The sequence below is a fragment of the Aedes albopictus genome, chromosome 2 (genome assembly GCF_035046485.1).
Source record: "Aedes albopictus strain Foshan chromosome 2, AalbF5, whole genome shotgun sequence".
In the NCBI taxonomy this organism is placed as follows: domain Eukaryota; kingdom Metazoa; phylum Arthropoda; class Insecta; order Diptera; family Culicidae; genus Aedes; species Aedes albopictus.
In genome coordinates this window covers 313,514,400-313,541,881 of record NC_085137.1, presented here as the reverse complement: position 1 = coordinate 313,541,881, position 27,482 = coordinate 313,514,400, and the positions used below count along the sequence as shown (strand labels likewise).

The following is a 27,482-nucleotide window of genomic DNA, read 5'->3' as shown; positions in this document are numbered from 1 at the left end:
TACGTAGTGTTCGATTTTAACTGCTCTACCCTAAGCTTCCGACATCGGATTGAACGGCTGCTGCATGAGGAGAATAGACGTCAGCGTTGATTATGATAGTTCGTAAGATATTCTTAGTATTCTAATTATTTGATTATTGTTATTGTGCTTGTGTATTGTGACTACTTATGATGAGATTTTTTTTCCTGTTAATGTCAATGTTAGGAGTTTTTTTTTATTATTATTATTTTTATTACTTTTTCATTAAGACATATTGTCAGATGAAACATATAAATAAACATAAACATAAACTACCGGTAGTTTTGAATGCGGTCTGAGCCAATTTTCTTGCTAACCGTTTTTCGGGTTATCTAAAAAGTCACGATTTGTTGTATAGCATGCATGGGTTAGGATCACTTTTTCATTTGGCCACTTACAGCAGGACATCCGGAACCGATTCCGAGACAATACCGATTATCCCTTATATGGTTTGAGACTAGTTTCTTGCTAACTGTTCATCAGGCTTACTAAAAAGCCATGAATTGATGCGTCTAATGGATGGGTTTGGTTCATTTGTGCATTTGACCACTTCTGGCGTAACAACTGAAACGGTTCTGGAACACTACCGATATTGTCTAATATGGTCTGAGCCTATTTTCTTGCTAACCGTTCATCAAGTTATCTGAAAAGCCGCTATCTGATGTGTCACATACATGGGTTTGGTGCCTTTTGGCATTTGGCCACTTCCGGCGGGACACCCTAAATCAGTTCCGGAACACTATCGGTTGTCTTTAAAGAGATCTTAGTTGTGGTCTGAGCTTATTTTCTTGCTAATCGTTCATCAAATAATTTAAATATCCGCTGTTTAATGTGCCGCAGGCATGGGTTTGGTTCTTATTCACATTTGACCACATCCGGCAGAATATCTGGAACCGGTTCCGGAACACTACCGGTTCAGATATGGTCTGACAATGTTTTGCTGCCTACTGTTCATCAGGTTATCGAAAAAGCCGCTGTTTGATGTGTCGCATGCATGGATTTGGTTCACTCTCATATTTGGCCACTTCCGGCGGAACACCAGGAATTGGTTCCGGAACACTTCCGGCTCAGATATGGTCTGACAATGTTTTCCTGCCTGCGGTTCATCAGGTTATCGAAAAAGCCGCTGTTTGATGTGTCGCATGCATGGGTTTGGTTCACTTTCATATTTGGCCACTTCCGGTGGAACACCAGGAACCGGTTCCGGAACACTACCGGTTCAGATATGGTCTGATAATGTTTTCCTGCCTACTATTCATCAGGCTATCGAAAAAGCCGCTGTTTGATGTGTCGCATGCATGGGTTTGGTTCACTTTCAAATTTGGCCACTTCCGGCGGAATACCAGGAACCGGTTCCGGAACACTACCGGTTCAGATATGGTCTGACAATGTTTTCCTGCCTACTGTTCATCAGATTATCGAAAAAGCCACTGTTTGATGTGTCGCATGCATAGGTTTAATTCACTTTCATATTTGGCCACTTCCGGCGGAACACCCCGAACCGGTTCCGGATTACTACCGGTTCAGATATGGTCTGAGACTATTTTCCTGCTTACCGTTCATCAGGTTATTCAAAATGCCGTGGTTTGATGTGTCGCATGCATGGGTTTGTAGCGTTTTTATATCTGGCCCCTTCCTGGGGTACCAATCCGGAACACCTAAATGGCCATAACTCCGGAACGGATGGACCGATCAGAACCATTTTCAATAGGAAACAATGGGACTATATGCCGCGTCGAATGAACCATCGGTCGTTGAAATCGGTTTATATTTACTATCTAAAAATGAGGTGACCTTTTTGTGCACATACACACACACACGCACATACGCACACACATACATACACACACACACATACACACACACACAGACATCATCTCATCTCGTCGAGCTGAGTCGATTGGTAAATAAGACTTGACCCCTCCAAGGGCTCTATAAAATTTTCGTTTTTGGAGTGAACATATAGCCTTTCGGTACTCCTTGGTGTACGAGAAAGGCAAAAAGTATGAATGATAAATGTCGGAATGATGTGGAATTTCATAGAAAGTTTCACAATTTTGATTTTGAACTTTGATTCGATAAATGATGTAACATATGATCTCAAATTACCGTAATCCGGGGTAACATTGATCAGAATTTTCGATCTTTCTTGAATAATTCTCTTGTTTTAGCAAAAGTTAAATGTTTTATATTTTTAAAACAAGTACTGGCCCTCTGAGTTATGTACTTTTTGAGATATTTTAGGATTAAAATCCTCCAAATCGCGAATAACGCCTAAATGTAGGCAATGGCTTAAGAAAATGATACACTGCTTTTAATAAACCGTATATTTTATTGAAAAGTAGCATTTTCATAGAAGTTTCGGTTATTAAATCCATTTCTAGGATATCATATTGAAGTAATACAGTGATTTCGAACCTCATATTGTATCTAGTATTCACTCCAAGCACGAATGTTTGACAATGTTTCTCATTGCAATACGAAACACAGTTATGGAAAAATCGATTTATTTCAATGTTTATGAAATTCAATTTTTATCAATTTCATGTCATTTAATAGCTAAATGATAACAGATTATGATATACTATTCGATAGGAGAATCTGATTCAATGTAAAATGCTTGCTTGAACATTTCATAAGGTCGGTCAAGCCGATTAATGTTGTTACCCCGCTGATCAATGATACCCCGTTTTACGGTACTCAGAAATGCTAACAATGAGTACAAGGTGATACAATTGCAGACGAGTAAATCATAAAATGCATTCCATATGATCGATAATTAGCTGCCACTGATTACGTTTGGGGGCTTTTTGAGTTATTGAGAAAAAACCTAGTAAACAAACGAAAAATAATCACTGCCAGACTGTTTCGTCGTAGGTGAAACCAGGAAAGTTCTGGAAGTTTTATTTCGGGAATATTCAAATTATTATTTAAACAAGTCTTGCCTCCGGGGTGCGGCGAAGCGCTACATCAAGCATCCTTCGGACCAATTAGGAACTGTCAATTAATTACGGAAGATAACTTCCACGCAAATAAAAGCGACTGCAGTTACCCACCGGCAAAACGTTGCGAGGATAAACATGACATTCTAGACAATGAAAATGACGCTCTGTTTTACTTTCTACCGCAGGGTCGATGAATTTTGTTATCGATTTCTGAAACTGTAATTGATTTTTTAGGATTTCTACATAAACGTTGAACAGTTTTTGATGCGTTTCTCCAGAAACTCCGCCATCAATTATGCAAAAAAAAACGTTCCTTAGATCTTGTACCGACTTTTCGAACCCTCTAAGCAGAATACCCTCTTCGAATGAGTGTAATCAGTTTCGTACCTGTTAATTCCGCCCTAATTGCTTATCCTTTGACAGATACGCGTATTTCGATTACCAGTTGTAATCTTCCTCACGAGCATTTCCACAGTTATCAACTGAGAGCTTCCTCTCTTAATATAAAAATTCTTTGGATAATGCAAAAATTCTAATTGACTTCCTTTATTTCCATTACGAAAGTTCCTCGGTCGACAGGGAATATAACCCGTCTTCCTCAGCATAATAGTCGTTTAGTTTCTGATAGAAAACGTTCACTAAAATTTCTTATTATATTTATAGTAGGTTAGTATATTTGTGTAAAGAGTTTCAACTAGAATCGTAGGAAAATCACCAGTCGATTACGTTCGCGTGAAAATACTGCAAATTGCCATTTAGAACAACATCGCTAGGTAGAACTTAGCACCTATGCACCCATTTGTTACAACAACACTAATCGTACCAGCAATCTCGCCAATGCACTTTTTGCCTGATAACGGTCTGCCACATCGGCGTGTTATCAGCCCATTCGCAAAACATAACAACAACCGACCGGTACCACCAAACCAACCTTGCAATGGATGCAAGTTTCTAACACACTCAAGACGTGCTTTCCATAGGGAATGGAACCAGCCGCTCCGGATTATTCAGTCTCAGTGCCTTCTAATCTATAAACACGATTATCATCATCTGGTTCGCGATCAGCAGATTCTCTAGTAGAGAGACGTGTAGATAAGCGTAAGGCAAGTTCAGTTCAGTTACAGGGTGCCTTCGTTTGTGAGGTAACAACAATGGCAGTACGCTTTGAGCGAATAAGACTCCGGTGGGAGATCGAATGATAAGATGGTTTTCTTCTAATACTTTGTATGACTGAAGTTGAATATCCACTAGTATTGCACTTACTAAATCATTCGCCTCTAGAGAAATGTGTAGATGCTAATTCTCCTCACACGAAGGCGACGATCGGCAAGCGGATGTTAATTGGCAAAAATATAGAAAGATTCAAAAATTCAAAACATTTTCCTCTTTGGAGCGCTTGTTTGTGATGAGAGACGTGACGCCACTCTCAGTGGCAATAACAATTGACGCATGTTGAAGAGTGTTTTAAATGTGGTCTTGTGTGGTGTTATTTAGCTCTTGTGAATTTGAACGATGATCTATTTAATGTCGAATTCGTTTATTCTCGACGGTAGTGCACTGCTCCGGTATCAGGTGTGTAGCAATAGACACTGGAAAATGGGCGGTTTCTGTGCAAGTTTGATCGTTACGATGTTTGCGTTGTACAGCATGTTTCTACTGTTTATATCAAGTTCAAGTTAAGGAAATTTTGAAAGTAATCCACTTGAACTGAACATTATAAATTGGTAATTCTTATTCAAAGTTTTAAAACCTTTTTATTAGGGGTAGGCGGGGCAATATGGACACCCGGGGCAGAATGGACACCCTCAATATTTTGAAATATGCGAACATTTTTGAACTTTTAATGAATAGAGAATATAGTCCATTTGTCTAAAACGTAGTTTCAGGAAAGAAACATTCGAAATTAAAATTATACTTGAATTTACACGAAAAAGTTGCGTGCTCTGTTTTTTGTGCATGGAAATTATAATTTTCACACCATCTAAAATAAGATTTAGTGATTAATTTATTGCAGGTCGATTAAAACCTGATATTTCTAGAACACATGCAAGTAGTTTTGCTGTATCTACATGCTTAACATGTTTATATTTTCTTCTTATTATATCAAAAATCAAGTTTGGAAATATCTTCTGCTGCCGAGGCAAAATGGACACTCACCTTTTTGAAAGAAGCGACAAGGGAAAAATATAACCTAAATCACAAACCAACCAAATTCTTCAATTTCAGTATATTTTCGGTTAAATGTTCACTATAGTATGTCTACTGAAACAAATTGGTCAAAAAACGACAGCAGTGGAAAATAGTTGTTCTAGGCACAGCTGTTCATGCCGACGAAAACGAAGCTTTATCCAAAACAGCCTGAATTTAAATTAACTGAACAAAAATGAACTACTTCGGCGTATTATTTATCCATAATAGTTGTTTTGTAATGAAATGACTATAGGTGTAAATAATGTACGAAATTCGTAAAAGTCTCATAGTGTCCATTTTGCCCCATGGGAGTATCCATTCTGCCCCGTATGCTTGAAGACGGCCATGAAAAACTAACATTTTTCATAACATTTTTTTAAGTGGATAAATCATTTTTCTTCATGAGCATTCTTATACAATAGATGCTAAATAGACTTTAAAAGGATACATGTATCAAAAAACTAAACTTTTTTGACATCTTGCCAGGTAAAGTTGACAAAAACCTTAGGGTGTCCATATTGCCCCGCCTACCCCTACGGAGAATGAACCTAGAAGCTTGGATAGCTATTTCCGAATTATGTATTTTATTAAGAGTAATCCCATGTAATCGGCGGCCGTTGAGGTAATTTACTTTTAAATTTTTCAATGATTATTGTGAGCTGCAATACTTACTTCTAACATTTTAATTGCTTCAGTACTAGGTCAGCATCAGAGCAACAAGATTAATTTTCAGAAATAATCAGACTCTAGGAGTCCTCATGAAAATGTATTGGCGAAATTACCCCAACTCCCTCTAGGATATAAAGAAAAAATCGGAATGATCTCACCCAGTTCCATGTCGTTGGATGATCGCAACAGCTTCTTGACTCCTTCAATTTTCTGCAATACCTTTGGCTACCAAGTGTGCATCCATCTCACACTAAATAAGATAAAGGACAATGTGCCCCTGTCCAAATTCGCGTCACTTTTCGCTTTTACGCCGAACAATGCAACCCGAAGGAAATCCCCATCGCAACTGCCCCAAACACGCGTCATTTATCGTATTTTTCGAATCTTCCTGCCAGCCAGCTACCTAGTAGTTTATTTTCTTCCCATTTATACAACTGAGCAGTATTTCGTGCAAGTGTTCACTACCTATCCAGAATGTTTATCATTTTATTTTATACCGCATTTAGTTCACCACTGGACTGCGAACTGCGACTTCATAAGTGCGAAAACGTAAATAAAAGTGCGCAATTGCATCAAATCAGGTTGATGTCTTCGGCGCACTATTTCTTCAATCTATGGTGAACAAGTGCTCTGAAGACACCGAGTTGATTTGATGCAATCGCGCACTTTTATTAGCGTTTTCGCACTCGTGAAAACTAGTGCGATAGTCCAGTGGTGAACTAAATGCGCTATATTTTTCTTTTCTTTTAAGATGTACCATATAAACAGCGATCTATTAGTTTGGGCGTTTTGGGAATATAGATTTCTAATAAGATTAAAGGATATTTTCGTTTATTGGATCCAAGGGATCTTCTAACAAGCAAACGCTATTGCTCCTTATTAATTTATTCTCCTTTGTTTGTCTCTTTGCAGCTTGGTATTTTCCAAATGACGTACGAGACAAACTATATAAAATCTCGAAAGAAATAAACCGGATTCTTATACCAAATGTGACTTTGTTGAAGCACAAGCACGATTGCACCAATCGATACCGGCATCCGGTTCGGTGCAGTAGAAGCGTGTGGGACCTGATTTAAACTGCCAACCAGACGCGCGTTGCCGTTCGCCGCTCCTCGAAGGTATCCTTTTGACATAAATAAGTGTGGAACAAAATCCAAATCCTAAAAAAAAACAAACGAACAAACACAAACGAAATGAAATTCCCCGGTGGAAATCAGTTGCTATTTTGCGAGCAGGTGGGTACCGTGACATCGTTTTTCGAGCAGTGGAACGACTGCGAGCGAACGGTGGTCCTCTATGCTCTGCTGAAGCGTGTCCCATTTGCCAATTTAAAGTTCCTGCAGCTATCGATCGATTACAACCTTGCCCAGAACTACAGCTCGCAAAGCAAGCTGCAGCTCCTGGAAACGCATGCCAACAATGCCAACTTCCTGAACAAGCTCGTTCAACGGTATCAAACTACCAACACCAGCACCGGTTCCTCTACCACTTCCTCCTCTGCGTGTTGCGTTGGTGGGGGCGGTGCTGGTGAAACGAATGCCTCCCTCCATAACCACAACCACAACAACAACAACACTAGCATTGCCAACAACAATCTGACCATTTCCGACTCGAGCTGCGATTCGGAGAAGAAAAGCTCCACCTTTGATCTTTCCTCAACCAGTTCCTCGTCCTGTTCGTCCACATCCGGGGTGTCCTGTTTGTCGTCTTCGTCGTCGTCCCAAACAACATCCTCGTCTTCGTCCTCGTCCGCACTGACCCCCGGCAAAACACAAGACCACCTCCACCACCAGAGCAGCAAGGTTCCCAGCAATAATAACAACAACAGTAATAAAACTAAACCAGTCGAGTCCAAAAAGGACATTCTGAACGACATGCTAACATACCTGCCGCTGCTCAAACCGGGCAACGACGACGTAAAGAGTGTGTACATGTCGCTGATACCGGCCGCGGTCGAGGACGCTTGCCAGCAGACCGTGCCCACCGAGCTGGTGCAGCACATATTGTCCTACCTGCTGATACATCCGGCCGTTAACAATGACGATAGAAGGTAAGCCTCTGTGTTGTAAATGCTCTCTGTGTATGTGTGTGTATGTGCTCTGTGTCTGTGTGTTTCTCATTCGCTCCATTCACGGCTTTGGTGTTGTTTTTGTGTGTTGTTGGAGGGGTGGTTACCGACCGCTTAACCGTTTCCGCTTTCATTTTAAATGTCACCACCATCATCACCGTCATCAAAATCACCGTCATCGTCATCACGTTTCCGCTTGGGCAATGCTTGATTTGTGTTATTTTATCGTTTTGTTGGTTTTGCACATCACCTTCGATTGAGCACGGACGTAATTACTCCATCATTTAACTGTTCTCAGTACAACTTTTTTTTTTATAAATAATCAATACAGAAAGGTCAATGTTGAACAATAGAGAATAATACGGATAATAGGACAGATTAATAGCTTCGACAGCTGTAATCAAAGTTCTTGTTTTATATTGTATATTGTATGACCGTAGCTGTAGTATTCATTTTGTTCTAATCTATGGGGGGGGATTTTTTGCAAAAAATTAAATAGCTTTCGGAAAATGTTCGGTACAGTCTCTCCTCGCGAGTGACATCATTATTGCAGGCATGTCACTAGGACTAGAGTATGTACCAAGATAAACAAATTCGTAAACTTTTTGCCATCTAGCACCAACAAGGTATGGACTCCTCTTTCATGACCTGATGATCGATGCCGATGATGTCGATATCGTCCGCAAAGCAAGTTTCAAGTACTGTCGTGCGCGTCTACTTTTGAAATGCAGGGCTTCTTTGGACACTTTCGAATATTGATTTTTTTTAATTCAAAATATGGTTCAAATCTGTTTGATGTTGTAACGGTACGATTTGGGCACCCCTGGTTGGCTTTACCGAACGATCATCATGCATTAGGACGGGCAGTGTAGGTCTGAGCCGTGGATACTCCGGTCGCCTTTTTATTGGAAAATAAAAACGTTTCAAGTAACTCCGTTCGTTACAACGTGGGGGCTCAACCGGGATTGATACACATTTCATTTCCCATAATGGATTTCCAAGCATTAGAACGTCGATTATCAGGGATAGAAGATAGTATTCGACGATTAGAGCGCATCTTTTCTGTGATCTTCAACAACAAAATCTTGGATGACAAAGAAGACCACAATACGCAACGGGTAGCAGATACTACAACGCAAACCAAAACAAAGTTCTAAAAATCTGAAAAAAATCCTAGTGGCTCAGAAAAAGGTGCTCTTTCGAATAAAATCAAAAAATCAATACATTTTTCTTAATTTAAAAACCCAATTCTAAAAGCCTATTTTATCAGACTTAACATATACATTGCACCCGTAGTCTGACACGTTCACATCAAATGAATCGTTATACGTACCATACCATAAACAGTTCCGATTGAAAAGGCTTATAATAAAACTCAATGACACTTGCGAATATCGAAGTTATATGCACATAACACGATCGATACATTAGCTGTGCATATAACTTTGTCCGGGTGGAAAAGTAACATTGGCAGACAATGTGGAATATGTTTTGCAGAATTTCGCAATTCCAGTAAGTGAGCTTCGTGGTCGTGCGGTTAGCGGCGTCGGTCATTTAGTTGTTGTGTGTTCGATTCCTACTCCAGCCTAAGGAAACTTTTTTTCAAAGTGTGAAGGGTATTATTGGAGAAGACGCTGTAAGGGTGAGACAAACTAGATTTTCGTCACAGAAACAGTCGCGACATTAAATTTCTATTGCTAGTTAGTCTAATGGTCTACAAATTCTACTCACGAAATTTATCGAGAATCTCCCGCAGGGTGAACATCTGACCCGTCGTTGATCGGCCTTCACGAAACCCCTCCTGATATTTTCCGAAAAGGACTCCTCAAACGGCCTCAGCCTGTTAAACAGAATTCCGGACAAAGTAGTAAACGCTGAATTGATGTATTCGGTCATTCAAGTCGATGCCATTTCTTGTATAGAGGACAAATGAGAACATCCAACCAACTAGCAGAAAGGGGTCCCCGGCAAGGGTCGGGGTAGGTGAGACCCTGCTGTCTGCAACCTACGGATGCATCTGATAAGGCCTGAAGGGTAGTGATACCCTTCCTTTGCGGGCAGGTCAGATCGGGTTGCATGTGGGCATCAGTTCTTGATGTCCGCTCAGCAGTAGGGCACGGGCGGGGTTGACCCTACCCGCCTTCCGAGGACAAAGGGAGTGGCGAGGACCAATCGGGAAACTGGCTAAGCGCCAGCATGCTACCGTGATGGACCCTCCAAAGCGAGTCATCGATGTTTGTTGCTGCAGGCTACGCAGCTAACCTTGTGGGTGCGATGTGCACCTTCTTGGTGGTTCCGGAGAGACGTAGGGTTTGGCGACCATAGGAATGGTTTAGTGGGTACGAGGAGAGAGTAGTCCTGGCTTTTACTTTTGTTGTAGAAGACGGCCTCAGACCTACACTACCCTAACCTTCTGTTAGGGTGTCTGTTGAGCAGATTATCCCCCTATGGTTTAGAAGGGAAAAAAAGGACCAACTAGCAGACAGTTCTTCCTCTTTCCATAGCTTCAATATGATACGTTGTAAAACCTACTCACTGTCGTGCTTTAGAAGCTCTGCTGGGAGTTCGTGCTGCCCAGCAATCTTGTTGTTCTTCAGTCCTCTGATGGCTGTTTTGATTTCGTCTAGCGTTGGAGGTTCCACAGCCTGTCCGTCGTCGTCAATTCGACTTCTGTCTGTCGCTCATCCATTCCCACCACCGTTCTACACTACCTCCACCAAACGCTCTCCCCTTTTGGCAGCCACTATTGTTTTTTTTTCGTAAGCAAGTTTTCATCACGATCGTTGCACATGGTGGGAGAAGGCGCTGTTTTTTTCCGCACGCCATTGACAGTTTCATAAAACCTCCTCCACATATCATTATTTTTACAAAAGACGCGGACACTGTCTTCTGCCAGAAGTTGTACAGACTGAATGAAACATAACACTAAACATAGGACACACGGAGCATCTACCAGTGGATACGGGAAAGACATTAATCTCACGAAAAGTTTCATCGCCCGGAACGGGAATAGAATCATCACCCCATAGCATGGTGCGATTAGAAACACTGTGACCCTAACTGCACGACTACGAGGCTCCACTCGCTTGTGCCTGAGCAAACAAATTTTCCTCATGATCTTTTTTACTTTTTGCAGTGGATTCGTTTTTCGGCTACTTCTGTTTTCATACATCGTTCACTGCTTTGCCGGGTCCCCGACACCAACATGCGGCTTCGGTAAAATTCTTCTTGTCAAACCACCTTTTTCTAGGTATCTTACAGGGGCGTCTCGTGACCCGTACAAGTGACTGTGCACTTGAAGAGTTTTCACATGGGACTGTAGTGCAAATGGAATCAGGAACCTGCACTCCGCTCGACGAGCAAATCTATCAACGACTTCGTCGATAAAACTGCTTTGTTATTTCAATTGATGAAACAGGGGTTTCCCATTTGTATAAGCCACTTCAGCCTTCGCTCGCCCATTGTAGCCGAAGATAGGTCCTTATTTCTTTGTGCCAGAGGGGTCAATATTACTTTATCGGAATTGGGGAAGCAAGAGTAGGCATTATCCACCTATTATTTAGGATTTTTTTCGGAATAGCTTTTAAACTTCGAAGAATCCACTCAGAAGTGGATAACTGACACTGAGCAAAAAGTGGAAGAACCATTACACAATTATAGGTCACTCTGTAACAATTATTAGTCATTCAGTTCTTCACGCTATATTACCCATGTGACTGTAGTCTAAATACGCATATCTGTCTAAGGATAAGCATTCGAGGACGGAATGCAAATTACATATCTGAGTACACCCAATCTAAGAGGGTATTCTGCTTACATTGTTCAAGAAGCCGGTTGAGGCTTTTTCACAATTAACCGCCTGGCAAACAAATTGCTGGAGTAGATTGTCTTACGATATCAAGCTTCATTTTCTTTTGAACATTGCTGAAAAAATGAAACCGTATGCGACGAGCAACTAAGTAGGTACTGAATGAAAATGCCACCCATTCAGCTCCACCCAAAGGCATGCACGCATGCCGAAAGAATAACTGGGCGGCCTCCTGGGTACAAGCTCTCTTGCTAAAGCTATCGTAGTTCGAATGCGACGTTGCCAAACTTAGCAGCTACCCCGGGGGCCGCGAGCCAACCAAACAATCTTTCCTTTCCTCCACCACCGATAAGGCCCACGTCCATTGGAAGAAGTGAACAATTTTTTTACTAATACATTGCCAATGCACCACAGAACAGTCCAACACAAGTAAACACAGTTCTTGTATGCATATACAGCGATCCCGTGTACTGCTGGAAGTGAACTGAGGCGAGAGTTATTTTGGCGACGCTCTCACAAGTCACAAGTGCGTTTCGCATGCTCGGCGTCGAGCTCTCTGGCAGCAGCAGAGTAATGGCAAAGTGAGATTAAGTTGGAAAATTGAATAGATTCCTATTGGATACGTACTGGTATCTCACAGTGGTTTGTGCACTTGATGTTGTGAACATCAAAAGGATAAATAAGTATTTTTTATCGTTTGGAGGATAATGTTGAAATTATAGTGATTTATTTTACTTTTTATCAACTGTGTAGTGAACGCAGTGGACCTATGGACGAGACGCCACTGGTATCTTAGAGCAGAGCCTACCACCTTCCGCGCTGTCGTTCTTACACCGAGTGTTAAGATTATCGACCGTACTTATTCGCTCCTCCAGCTTCTGATAATTCGACAATTCGTACCGTCTGCTGAAAATTGCTGGATATTGAAACCTTGAAACGCATCGATCGCCGTTTCCTAGAGTCCGATACGGTTGATAATTAAGCTCGAATCTTACTACGAAATAGGGATCTGAGTCGAACTATGACGCATAAGTACAATGACCGGCAATTACTAAAATAATGTACATAACTTTTTGACGGACCATATATAAATGTTTTTAAACTACACTTTTCAATAAAGCAAAATCTAAATGACAGAACAAACCAACAAAACACAATTGACTCTAGTTTTTGCATCTACGATTAATAACTGACAACTTGATAAGGACCTTACTAATTACATGGACCTTACTACAAAAACCACACTTTTACACTTTCTAACGTAACTTTCCGGGTCGCTTTGCAACAGTGTCTTTTTGGATGCCACCCCACTCGTGCGCGTCTAGTAAACTGCTTTAGTCGAATTTCCTCTGTTCTTTCCTATCCAAAGCCTAGTTTAGAGGTTTAAACAGCCGACTAGTAACCTTTTAAAACGAAAATGTGTAACTCTAATATCTATCAACTTCTTCTTTTTGTGTTGCACAATTCATCAATTGATGTCACCATTAACTTCATAAAAGTTTATCTTTTTCGATGCTTGCCATTGCTTCTTCCATTAATTTTCATTAAATGGTATTAATTGCTTTTTTGTTTATTTTTTCAGATCTCTAAGCTACTGGCTGCGCCATCTGGAGGAACACATAGCCACCTCCTACATTCCGACAACGCTGCCTTCTGCGACAGCAACTTCCACCAATAACAACAGCAAAAACCCGACCAAGATGGTAAACAGCAATAGCACCTACTTTATCCATCCACCTGCTTCACAGCAGCAGCAGCTCGTTGGTGGGTCCAACCAAAACTTGACCTGCAAAACCAGCAGTCAACAGTCGCTACAATTCCTCGCAACTGCAGGCCCGTGGCAGCAAATGCAGCCAACACAACCGACGCAGCTTCACCATCAACACAATCATCATTCTCATCACAATAACAACAACAATGGGTGCAGTACCATTTCCGGAAGCTGCAATCATCTTCCGCAGCAGTCCTCGGTTTGCATTTCGAACTCGTCGCTGTTGTCCAAATCGCAGCAGAGTCTCAACCAAGCTGGTAGCAGCAGTTCCAGTTCTAGTTCCTGTCTTGATAGTACATCCTCGCAGTTGCTCAAGACCACCAACCTGCTGGCCAGTCTGGATTGGTGCTCGGATGTGGTGAAAAAACAGGAAGATGGAGGAGGCGGGAGCGGTTCCACCATAATCGGCGATGGCAGTGGGAATCTGGGCAGTGGCGTTCGGGGCATCGGTAGCGTGGAGAACGTTTCGATAAAGGATTTTGTACCGGTTAGTATCCGTGTCTTTTTTTACCACGAGGAAGGTATGAATGGTATTGAAGCCATGTATCCATCCAAAACACAATTCTTCAGAAATTTTAAAGACATAAACAGAAGTATGCATATATTTTCTGAAAAAAAAAAAAATCATGGGGAATAGCCCATCCTGGGGTATGAAAATCTGGAAATGGTTTTGTGATTTTTCGGGGTAATGCTAGATTCCAAAAAAGGTTTTTTTTTAAATAAATTATATTTTCTATGCATTCTTGAAGTTAACAAATTGTCCATTCTGTCCTTTGCACTCCAACAGGTCACATTCAACTACTCAACCCCGCAAGGAAATAACAAATCCATTGGGAATAGCAGTGTAGCCAGCAGTGCTGGTAACACCTCCAACACCGCCAGCAAGCACCATCACCTAATTGCGTCTTCTAGTCAAGCCTCCGGTGTGCTGCTGGGTAACAGTGCTAACGGTAGCAGTTTGAATCTTAATAGCGGCAGCAGTATCGTGAGCCACAATTTGGTGCTCTCCTCGGATTTAGACTCGAGTGACGATAACCATCTCAGCTTCAGCAAAAATGGGACGGAAATATTCGACTACGATTGTGATTACGATAACGAAGAGGAGTTCAAATACTTGGCCCGTGCTGCAGCCGCCGTAGCTGCTGGAGGACCGTCGTCCAATGGTGCCAATGCTTCTTCTGGTGGGACGAATGCGGCTGGATCCGCTGCAGTTCCGTCGTCTGTTGGTTCGGCTTCAAGTGGACCGGCCAATACTAGCAGCGGTAGCAGCAATAGCAGTAGTAGTAAAAATCGTGTTTCTTTCGATTCTAATATCAATGATTACCTGCGAGTTCCTCCCATTGGCCTTGGGGAATTCGATTTGGATGGCGGTGGCCTGCTGAAAACCCGAAGATCCAACAGTCTTACCACGGCGGTAAGTAGTGCATGTGGGCTTTCGGTTGGGGAACTGCACCAACATAAGCAGAACAACGAATGTCTATCGGCGGAAAATCTGAGCAATCTACAACTCCTGCAGAATAAACCGAGGAGTTTCTCGCTGACAATGGACAGTCCGCGGTCATCGCTAACCTCGAGTGGATCCGAAACGAGGCTGGACGACTTCAAGCAGCACCAGATGATGAAAATCTATGGATCTCCAAATGTTGGCATGTCCAGCATAGCGCACTGGTTGAAGAGTTTGCGGCTACACAAGTACGTTTGGCTGTTTTCCAATCTGACATACGAGCAGATGATGGACATGACCGAGGAGTACTTGGCCAATTTGGGTGTTACCAAGGGGGCACGACATAAGCTGGTGCTGTGCATTCATAAGCTAAGGGAACGGTACAGTGTACTGTTACGGTTAGAGAAGGACATCTTGAGCGCCGGAGGTTCCAGGACTCAACTGGGTCCAGTGTTTGACGAACTGACGAACATCGTATTGACTCCGATGAAACCAAGTGGACTTGACCAGCAAGAGGATATTGCCGGGATGTTTGTCAAATTGCTGGATTTGAGTAAGTCGCATGCACTTTTTTATATACTACCGTAGCCCATCTTCATATGGAAAAGAAAATGTACAATTCATGAATTGTGATTAATGTTAGATTTAAACATTTTTCATTTTGTCTACCATACCCTACACATCGATATAATACTAAAGTTATTTGTGTGTGCATTTTAGTTGCAACGATTGCGTTGACACGACCGATTTGTGGTCCACAGGAAGAGGAAAGCATGAACGTGTTTATTTGGGTGCTGGAGCGGGCGCTCCATAACGATGCATTTGCGGCCCATGCTACTCAGATCAAGGAGTACAAATACAAAGCGAACAAGCTGAAAATGGCGTATGCTCCCAAAGGCCACTATGCAAAGAACAACAGCCTTCCTGCAAACTTGAATAAGCCACGGTAAGTATTCGTTTAAGCTACCTATTTGTTTTATTTTAACATACTGAAAAGTCAAAAGTTGTATTATTGGCTAAATTTAAGCACATGCACATTGAATGAGTTTTACACAATATTTTCATGTTTGAGAAATTCTTTCTGAAACCAAAAAGCTTTGTCTCATTTTTTTTGGTACAATATATTTACATAGATAAGAAAAATTCTGAACTGAAGCAGCTGAACAGACATATGTAGACGCAAAACAAAACTACACGTGGCCAACAGGGTCACTATGATACTCGCACTTTTTTAGTCTTGAACAAGCGAAGCTGGCACGCATTCGAGTGCGATCGTCTGTGATGTAGCTCTGACCTTTTTGCAGTTTAATGAAAAACGCATTTACGATTGGCAGTTCTTCTTTTCTGGAACAGTAAAACCCAAAACATTAGTAAATGATGGATTATCATTTGATTTTCTAACTACGTTAACGATAATCACTTGATTTTCTATTGAAACCACAATAAATTGCACTTCCACTAGTCGTTTGTGAATAGGTGTTTTGTTTTGCTTCGTACTCACGAATCAGGCGAGTGCCAATAAACTCACACACGGCTTACTTCCAGAACCATGGTGTTTTGATGTGTTGGGTTTCCACTCGTGAGCTGCTTCACGATGAGAATATTTCCATCTCTGGATGAGACTGAGTCGGTGGTTCCACAGCAGGCTTGTCCGCATTGAGCGCATGAAAATTCTGCTCTGGTCGATCTGTCTGTCGTCAAGGTTGTCCCGAAAGAACATGTGGTTGAGCTTCGATAAAGCAATTGCGTTATTCCTCGTACATGGCATTACTTATACTACCTATGATCGCATAACTGTCCCATATGAATAGCAAATATGGGACTGATATGGGATCATAGGCAGTATAAGACGACCTCACCAAGGCATTAGTTCCCGTGTTACTCACGTTCTGCTCATCGCATGATTTGCAGTGATTTTATTGTGTTTTCTGATCACTGCATAGCTGCTAGCTGTGGGATTCCAGTCGTCTCACAGCTGGGGTGAAAGTGTTGACGTTCGGAAGTTAAACTTAATGAATGCTGACATAGAAATCACTCAAAACTGCTTGTTGATTGCTCTAACTCTAATAATATAATAATTTGTGGTACTCATCATCCGCAGTATTGACGTACCTAGTCATTGATTCCACTGACTGCTGATTTGGTCTTACATATTCGTCGAGGTACTTTCTTCACCATTCGATTAACTTACATTAGTCCATCGATGCTCCCGTTCTTATCCTTGTACATATTTACTAGCGTAGACCATCGGAACCGTTTTCTCAGATCAAAACGTTTCTGGTTCCGCTTCGGGTTCTGAGTATCTGTGCAAAATTTGCATTGTCTTCACTTTGCGCTTTGCAATTGAAATTTGTATGGGATTTTGTATGAGGAAACATACTTTTTTGTCTGAAACTTTTCAACCGATAATGTAAAATGATAGCCTAGGATGTTATGAAAAACGTCGAAGACCGCAAAGCGATCTGATGCTTCTGAAAATAGTTATAATCAACGAACCGCATGCGTGTGTTTGTGTTTTAATATGTAATGGAATAACACTAGCAACAAAATTATGCTGTTTCGGCAAGTAATGCCAACGCTATAACTTCTTTCATAAGCATCAGATCACTTCGCGGTCTTCGACAAAGTTTTTCAGAACACCCTAGGCTATGTTTTCACATTAACGTTTATATGGTTTTGTAAAAAATCGAACTTGTCGTGAGAGAAATGCAAAAAAGTGTGTTTTCCCATGTAAAATCCCATACAAACTTCAAACGCGATGCGCAAAACGTAGACATACCCGATCGTGCTCAAATTCTGCACACTTATTTGGGTCCTGAAATTTGACCTAAAAAGCTTTGATCTGATGGAATTTTATCAAATTTTTCACTTTTCCATTTAACGGATGACCCACTCTAATATTTACTTGCGTAATGAAGCCTTTACGGGATAAATTGAGCTCGTGGCAAAACTTCTGTGTGTTTGTTTTTCAAACCACAAGCATTCTTCGCACTCTGCTTCTTCTAGACGGCACTTCTTCACCCGGAAGTAGCGGATCTACAGCTACCATTCTTGATTATTCCATGTTCTGCCGGGTACTATGCTGCAGCATAACCGCCCGCACTGTATTCTTCTTTACTAAAATCTCTTTACACTCCCCGTCGAACATACCCCCGGGTTAAAAGGTCTTTAATAAATAATAATAATAATAATAATAATACCATTTCGATTATTCCGTTTCACATACACGATTGTGTTCTCGGCGGCGTTATTTTTGCCTGCTTTGCCTGTACATCGGCACTTCTCTAGATGTCATCCTCGTTCTGCCGCAGAATGGAAGTTTCTCGCTCCAAGTTAAATAAACGATCAATGACTTTTAAGTGATTTTCATTCGTACGGTACCCAGTGTTTAGTGTTGATAAGCAGAGTGCAAACATCCACGGTGTGACAAACTTAGATAAACTTAGAATGCAGTATCCGTTTATCGAATGGGGACTCTATCATCAAAATTCTACTGTGCAAAACAGTCCGGCATGGGTTTCCTGTTTTATACGATTGTGTCGTGCTCACCGGAAGACAGTTAAGCTAAAAACCGCTTGGTCAAAATGATTCTGAATCTGAGCCTCTTTCATCCAACTACAGAGGTACACCGATTCGCTGAAGTGGAGGTAGTTAATCGACGACTGGTTCCGGAGATTCATTACCAAATTTCGGCAGGATACCGTCTCATCTATAAATGCTCTGTTACACGAGTTGGCCGTATAGACAACTGAGCTACTTCACAAGTTTTTTTTTTCTTTTTTGACAAAATTATTTTGTTGTTAGTTTTTGCCAATTAAATACTTGTTCTGTGTCATTGTTGTGTTCTCAGGATTTTCAAATAGCAATGTAAGGTTCTTAAATACTTATGATATATGCTAGAAATAAATATTGAATTGAATTGAATTGAGTTTTTTTTCTTCAGGATAGAAAGATAATTTGTCTACGTTCTTGCCCTTTCAGGTGGTCAACAACTATCAAACACAAGCCAAACAGTAGTGCCGATAGCATAAAAACACCCCACCGCAAAAGTTCTCTGCAGTATTTCACTCCCCCGATGCAACAATCGCAATCATCACAACAACAATCGCAACAGCCGCAGCAACAATCCCAGCAGCAAAACTCATCCTCATCTCACACGCATCTTCAGGCAATTCCACACCAATACTACAGCCATGGAGGACACAATCCTAATGCCGGTACCGGTCACAACAACAGCTACAACAAGAGTTCGTCCTATCCGAACTTTGCCTCAAACCTGTCCAGCGGTAGTAGCTCCGGCAGCAACAACACCACCATTAAAACACACCATGTACAGCATTTACAGCAAAGTCAAAGCCAGCATCCGCTGTCGCAACAATCGCAGCAACAACAGCAACCGCATCACGCCCAGCAGTCACAACAGTCGCACGTAGCCCCGCATGGTAACTTCATGTACCATCGACACTCGTTGAACAACATTTCCGCTCATCAACATCAGCAGCAGTTCTTGCAGCAATTGCAAAACCAACATCAACAACAGCAACAGCAGCAGCAACAACAATTGTCAGTGTTGCCTTCAATTTTCCTAACTGCAATAGGTGGAGGTCCTCCACCGAATAAGGGCAAATCTCAACCGTCAGAAACGACCTGTCTCAATCCCAAAAGTACGACAGTGGCGCCGCCGAAATCCAGTCCAGTGGATCTGCTAGGAAGTAAAAGCCAGAACAACAGCATCGGCGACATCAACAGTAGGTTGGAGTTTCTCTGTTTGCAGATGACCGAACAGGCCATCAACTAGAGAACAAAGAAATACTAGTGGCTAGTGTAATTGTTAAATAGGAATGCGTTGTTTATTTTAGAGGAATCGATCGCTGAACGATGCATGCCCCTTTCTTCAGAGGCACGTAGAACGATAGTCGACGATAGAAATTGTAGATTTTTTTTCAATTCTTGACACTCTTCAAATCTATAAGCTAAAACTTTAAAAAAAATCAATGGACGTAAGCAAATCCTATAAGCAGATAAGAAGGGACTCCTGTATTTTCAAATAACTATATATATAAACTACTCATTCTCTCTTTCTCTGATGAGCCGGCGTGGAATGGGAACGCAAAATTGACGAAAAAAGAGGTGGAAACTCTTATGTTAGGTTAATTTTCTCGGTAGGGACAGAAATTGATCGTTTTTATCTATTTGTATCTGTTTTCATTTTTTCCTAATTTATAACAACCTGACGCTAGCGTCGGTCTCTAGACAAGGACGTCAAAAAAGAAGAGAAGAAACGAATGTCAAAATTGTGATGAGAAGTGTTACTAAATGCAACAATAATCGGTAGGAGAAGAAACGAGTGCTAGGAAATTTTTTATTCACTGAAAGCGGGTACATTCGAAAGTGGTAGTATTTACTGTTTTACTATTTGTGTAGAGCCTTTTCCCCTGTCCTATGAAATAATTTATAATTTTACTACTTATACAAAACAGGAAGCCTGTTCAGACATGATTTTATACAAATTGAGCAAAGAATAAAAACTTATTGTCAACTGTGAAAAAGGAGAATAATTCATGATTTGGAGCTTTGTGCATTCTTCAGGACAGTCTATGTTAGAGATTTTGAAATTGTGGATTCTGGTAGAGTTTTCAAATAGTTTTGTTTTGTTTTGCAATATCATTTGGGGATAACGAAATGCAGGACGCGTATCAGTAAAACAAATAAATGAAAGCGGGACATTATGTCATCTAACCTTATGTCCTTCGTCATAAGGTCATTTGATATAGGTACTCGACATTTAGCATAATCAAAATACTACTTAACACATTCATCAGTTCTGAACACTCATGTGGTGCAGAGGATTGAAGTGAAAAAATATATCCCGGGCGATTGTCCACCATCGCCTTGACTTGTGGCCATTTTTAATTTCTTTATTGAGGCTCTGATGCCGTAAGCCTCTGCTGTGATATCCTACTGGGTTCCAGTCTAACGTTTGCTTGCAGATTTCGCCCCTACGAAGAGTGTGGCCGACCCAGTACCTGTTTCGCTCCCGACTTTCTGCCGCTATTGGCTTTTGATGACACGAGTTTTGACTATTTTTCCATACATTTTCTAATCTCGCAAAATCAGAACTCGTCTTATTGATTCGTGCACCTATGCCCATTTTGGTGCCGCGCCAAGACCGGCCCACATTTGTATGGCGAAAAAGAAAAGTAGGAAAAAATCACGGGGCACCCTCTAGAATCGTGCCTTTGGGTGAGAAGAACAATCTGTGAAAAATTCAGCTCAATCGGTTTAAAACTGAGCTGGCGCAAATGAGTTGAAGGTTTGTATGGGATCTTTAGTTTAAATATATGGAAAATTGGATTACCTACAGTCTCTTACCCAGTACGCCGGTTCAGCGAGTTCGATTTAGCTCAAAATTGAAAGAATGGTAGTTGATACCCTAAGGAACAACTTTGTAGAAGACCATATAATGATAAAACTTAATTTAGCTGCGGTTTCAGCTAACGAAAGCAGGATGAGGACATCTTGCCCCGTTTACTCTCGGTTGTTAGATGCAGCTCGTGTTTGTAGGTCGAAGCATGGGCGCTACATAAAAAACAACAAAAAGAACAATTCTAAAGCATATTAAGCATATTAAGGACAGACTTGTTAGAATCCCAAAATGGCCGCCGCAATGGTTAGCTTTGGCACCTACTCACGATTTCGAGGGCACAAATCTCTTCATAAACAAAACCAGCGCACCTCATCTTCTTATTTTAAGCTTATTACAAGTGAGCAAGAACAGAATAATAAAATGTACTGATGTGTGAAGATTGCTTCTTGAGATTTGTGCGTTTGAAGTTCTGATGCATTTTTGAAGCGGGATTTCAAGACGTTTGTCCTTAAAAATCTGAACAGTTCAATTTATATTCATAAGTTTGGTTGGGAAAAACGTTTGAGCTTCAAATTGAAATTCAAACAAACAATTTAGAAGTTGCTCCTAGAATTGCCTTGAAGCCACTTCAAGAACTTGTCAAGCAGCTTTTACAAGAATTTCTTTTGAATCGCTCTAAAAAGGTTTGCTGGATTTTCTCCTGAAATTTCTTGTGGAATTGCTCCAGAAGGTTTTCGAAAAATTTCTTGAAGTTTCTTTTTTAGTTTTTCTAGAATGCTCTTGGCACACTTCCAAGAACTCCTCTTAGTTGCTTAAAATTTTTCTCCAATAATCCTTCATGGAGTCTCCAAAAATGTAGGTATCCAAAAGTTTCTCCAAAAGGGCACAGGAGATGCTTTACGAATCTTGCCTGAGATTTTTTTTCTTTAAGTTCGTTCAGGAGTTTCGCTTGGACAATTCAAATTGGATTCGTAAGTTTTGTTTCGAAAAATATGTGAGTCTTATACATAATAGAAATTTAAACAAACAGTGAAAATTAAACAATATTGGCAACCAAGTTGAGATTTGTTGCGAATTTTGTCAAAAATGCGCTTAAAAACTGTAACTAATTTTTAAATGATTCAAGATTACATTTTTAATAAACTTTCATTTGATTCGTACCACTTATAAATAACTATAAGCTGGTTTCGTGACATAGCTGAAATGTCGAAATATTTCGGAGTTGCGATTTCGAATCTTACCAGAACGTTCAACGAGTTATTTAAAATAATCTTTCAAAAATTTCGATTCGTCTTAAAGTACTGCCCGGGCCGCATCCTAAGGCTTGGAGGGCCGCAGGATGAGCACCACTGTTATAGGGTATTGTTTCCCTTATTAAGCATGTGGCTCCCATTTTCATCCTATAGTTTGTAGTATACTACAAACAAAGAATTGAAGTGCTGTTTTGTTTCTTATTTTTTGTATTTGAGATTACTGATGGCACTCGTACCCTAGCTCAAGTTGTCTTATCCCTAAAAATATGCTGACAATTTGTTTCGATTGTAAAACTTTAAACAAAAAAAAAAAAAACAAAAAAACATCAGACAGTCCTGGAGAATAACTACCAATATCAGCACTCTTTTTTATTATTTTTTCATTAAAAAACACTACTCAAAAGCAGCTAACAATTTGAGATAGCCATGGCAGATTGAAAAGAAAACGAAACGACAACGTGATAGTCCTTTTTTATCATCGTATATTTTTGACTCCTTTTGTGAGTTCGAGCGAGTATGTAAACCGATTGTCCAAATGGACAGAAAATAAAACAATGGAAATATTTATTTATTGAAAACGAAAATAGAAGTTTAGATGAATTTGAACGTACACTTGCACTCCTAGCCGCGTTAGCTTCTAGAGCATTCAGTGTCAACAATATGTGGATTCGAGTTTTTCTTAGCAAAAAATGTTCGTGAGCTGATTATAGTTATTTTCTTTTCCTGTGTAAATATTTTTCGGACTAGATTGCGTTTTGCGGGCTTATTTTGTAGGAAAAAATATTTATTTTTATCTCTCACGGAAGCAGTAAAGAAGTGAAAACATATTTAAAATATAAAATACTACAAAAGATATAGGAAGAGATGTTCAATTGTTTCATTGTAGATCAATCAAGCAGCGACATGTCTTCGAGATCCCGAAGAAAATATAAAGTACCCTAATAATAAATAATGTTGTTATGTATATTTAATGGAAAGCAAAGATATCAATCGTTTATGTTCTGTTTTGTTTCTTCGATGCTGTGAGTTCATTATTGGATACTACTCACGCATACTATTAGGCGTACTAATACACTGAGAGGAAAGAAATCAGTGGATTTATTGTTTTCTCGTTTATTCGATCGTACTAAAATTGCTTATCCAAATAGAATGCGGAACGTAATGAATGTTGAATACCCTAGTTCAACTGAACCTAAAGGAGAGTTTTGGACGCGGAAGATAAGCTAGAAAACGAAAGTAGACAAGTTGACTAATGCGAGAGCGTGGCAGGCGATGATGAGTGCGTGGGCGTGTAAGACTACATCAATTCAATTATTATTAAACTGCTAGCATGTGGTAGCAAGACGCAAAGAAACGAGCGAGAAGCGAACAAGAGAAAAGGTAAATTCAACAAGTTTTATGTAGTGGAGTTTTTATTACGAAAAACATAACGGATTAAACAAATCTAGTAATGGAATATATTTATTTTTGAGCCAATTGAAGTTTTGATTTGTATTTTTTTGTAGACAGTATCCGAAACAATCATGCAATATGTTTCTCTACTCCGTGATTGACCAGAACAATCGAAATTGAATCGGAGCTTGAGAGTAGCTTACCATTCTCAATATACACCCTCGAGAACTCCAAACTTTATTAAGTTAATAACGTAATTGGCCACATCCTTACGGTTATCGAGAAAGGGAAGGAATGTTAGTATGACGTGCATTGCTACTATAGCCTGAAATCAACACTACCTACTTCTATACGACTGTCATGGGAGTTTTTTTTATTGGGGAAGGGGGAAAGTCACATGTTCTGGATTCATTTTGGAATGTGGTATGATGCATGCAACCTCTATTTGAATAAATAACACTTATTTTCGTTTCGACTGATATATAGCACATATCGACACCGAAGAAGACGCACTCTATTCTAAATGTAAAACGTAACCAACTTTACATAGGAACTCGAAAAAAACGCTCGTCGTTACTTGAAGTGACAGACTGAACAAAACATGTTTAGAAAATATGCAAACGCTTTTCGAAATATATCAAAGAACTGTTAATTTCTTCAGTGAATCAAAATTCATCCATCGCGCGACAATAATGACAATGTCGCAACCTGTATTTGTTGCGACAATCCATCCAATGCGACTTAGATTTGTCCCAAATTGAAAATAATAGGACAAAGAACGTACACCACGAGTTGAGTGATTTGGGACACCGAATATATGTCTTGGACACCCTCAGGTATATATAATTTGGACAGGGCAATTATCTCAATGTTTAGCCATGAATACTGCTAAATCATGGAAGAAGCATAAAATAACAAATATTTTCTTGCAAATAAACAAATTACTCCGCTTAACAAGCATGTATTTTGGTAACTATTACAGTTTTTGTTAAAATCGAGAAAATATCGTCAGACCCATAGAATACGCATCTAAGTATGCAATTGCACAGCATCCCCATGTAGTTCATCAGATGACCAAAATATATTTACAGTAGGAAACTTGTAATGTATTTTGGACACCACCTATTTCAAGCGTTCTAACTGAATGTTAAGAGATTGGCAGCCTAATGCTTCTCTATTGAACATTTTTCATTGCAATGAGGCTTTCAAATTTCTTACAATTATCAATTCAACGATTTTGAGGTGAATATTGTATATGACTGTGAAGTGTATTGCGTCTTGCATACCTGCGCATTTGAGGGGTTTTAGTGAAACAATTTACATTTTCGATAATTTTGAAGTAAATTCTTAATTGTTAAGCGTATTTTCGACGTAAGTCATCAGAATAGGGTCTGTTTGATCCATTAATTGATATTGAGAAGTATTTACTTTTATTAGCTTACCGGAACAAGACATACTTCACCGTGCCTGTCCAAATTACATACATGTCCAAATTATATTTTTTTACCCTATTCACGAGTTGAAAAGTACGCAACAAATTCAGCATCTGTTTTGTCCCTAACAAAAAAAATCCGGATTTTGTCATTAGGTATATGCTACCAGTTGAGATAAAGAGTAATCGCCGCGCCTCCTTTGTTGCTTATTTTGTGTCCCTATTGTCCAATAATTCTCTTCACTGTTCTAAATTAATACTTCATAAAGTTTCAAATAGATCAAGAGCATGAAACGAGCTCATCAATTTATTTGCATCTATCTTTGGAGTAGTGGCTGTGTACTAAGCTTTTGCCCGTCTGACGCTATGACTTTGCATTCTCTTTGCATCAGAATTGATTACTTTTTATGTCAACAGCTCTGCAAAAATGATCAGAGATCCTGATTTTTTTCGATTCACATTTTTTTTATAAGAACTAAGGAACATGTTGATGATTCTCATTCCAGAATAACGGGAAGCGACCTACAGTGTACCGTAAGGGCGAACGACGATAAATATGTCCGAATGGTTGACGCTCCGATCAGCGACAATGACGACTCCTCGTTGGCAGATACAATTTCATGTTCAAGTGCTTCGACCCCTTCAACCAGCAGCGATGCTAGCAGTCGCAGCAGTAGTTCCGATAGTGAAACTGACGTAGACAACATCCGCGACAAAAAAGCTCAAGTTTTTGGAAACGCCTCCACTCCGATGGGCTCGCCGACTGTTTCATGTTCAAACCTTTCTGCAAAAGATGGTACGTCTGAAGCTGATACACATCGACTCGAACATACTGGTGCCTTCGAGGACAGAAATATACATCCTCCACCGTCGTACACCGGAAGTTACCGTAAGAGATCGAGTGCTGAAAGCCGAGCAGAAGGACCACCAATCAAGCAACACCGAGGAAATTCGTTGGATCAGCGCTTTGAAGAACAACGCCCACGATGCAATCGTTGCTCTCTGTTCAGCCACCATAACGGCCAATGCCCTGCATTGAGTCGCTACTGCAAAAGATGTGGCCAGCGGGGGCACTTCGTGTCAGCCTGTATGCAGAATCAAGTGAATTTCACGCAAAACGAACGATGGAACCGACCCATGGATAGATGGCATCATTCTCTGAAGACAAGCACGTGGACGACAAGCAGGTACTGAAACATTGAAAAAAAAAATGACTTGTTAATTGATCAATTGATAATCACAAGAATAATTATTTAGTTTTTAAGTGAAACAGAGCAAATAGTCATATCTAGAGTTATTTTTTCTAATATTGTTTAAAACACCGATTTCAGGCGGCCCCTTACATTACAAGATGTATTTTTTCTTCTCTAACTGGGGGGGGGGGGACAATCTGCTCAACAGACACCTGAACAGGGAGGAGCAGGTAGTTTGGGGTTAGGGACCACCTTGTACATGCAGTAGAAGACAGGAGTACACCACCAAATTTTCAAAGCAATTACCCAAAGAATTTCGAAAAGTAGATATTTTCTAAAAATAATAACCAATTTCGAAATATTATTGTCAAAATCAATTTCGAATATTATTGCCGAGAAATTTCTAAAAAATTTACCGAATCAAATATATTCCTGCCGAAATAGTTTTCAAACAAAATTGTCCAAGAAAAAAGGATTTCCAAAGAATTTGCCGAAATAACTCCGCAAAAAATAATTCATTTTTCAAAGATTCCTTTAGAAATTCCTCCAATTCCTCCTTATAGAAAAAAGGATCCAATCAGGTATGGTGTGTACCTGATGTTGATGACTTGTACCACATGATGTTGAACAAGTAAATGTATGTATGTAACTCCCGTTGAGTTTTCGAGTATTCAACTTTGTTTCTGAAGCCCCAATCTATCATCATTTGACACTTTCTATTTGAGACAAACTAAGGAATATTTTTTCAAACAATGAAAATTGCCTATGTTCTATTACACCAAACAAACAAGGTAGATCTCGTATCATATTATAATATGGAATATTTATATTTGTACAGGAAACATTGAAAACTGTTATACATATTTTACTCTTTTTCAGAATAAACTGGATCTTTTATTTTTTAAACATTTTTATTTTATTGCCGTTTTTTT

The 27,482-nt window shown here is 40.1% G+C and overlaps 1 protein-coding gene across 3 annotated transcripts in view; it reads left to right on the top strand.

The window, feature by feature from the left end:
- LOC109420858 (protein Smaug-like) overlaps positions 1-26,648 on the top strand; it is a 61,040-nt gene extending 34,392 nt beyond the window's left edge. The window contains exons 2-7 of one of the 3 annotated variants that reach the window (XM_019695331.3): positions 6,735-7,872; positions 13,281-13,956; positions 14,257-14,883; positions 14,986-15,466; positions 15,634-15,859; positions 18,895-24,014. In XM_019695331.3, the coding sequence (XP_019550876.3) occupies positions 7,016-7,872; positions 13,281-13,956; positions 14,257-14,883; positions 14,986-15,466; positions 15,634-15,859; positions 18,895-19,711 (3,684 nt within the window). In that variant the 5' untranslated portion in view covers positions 6,735-7,015 and the 3' untranslated portion in view covers positions 19,712-24,014. Of the gene's footprint in view, positions 1-6,734; positions 7,873-13,280; positions 13,957-14,256; positions 15,467-15,633; positions 15,860-18,894; positions 24,015-25,863 lie in introns of those variants that run through there. The other 2 variants (XM_062852279.1, XM_062852278.1) reach the window with 2 other exon arrangements.
- Positions 26,649-27,482: the final 834 nt, after the last annotated feature.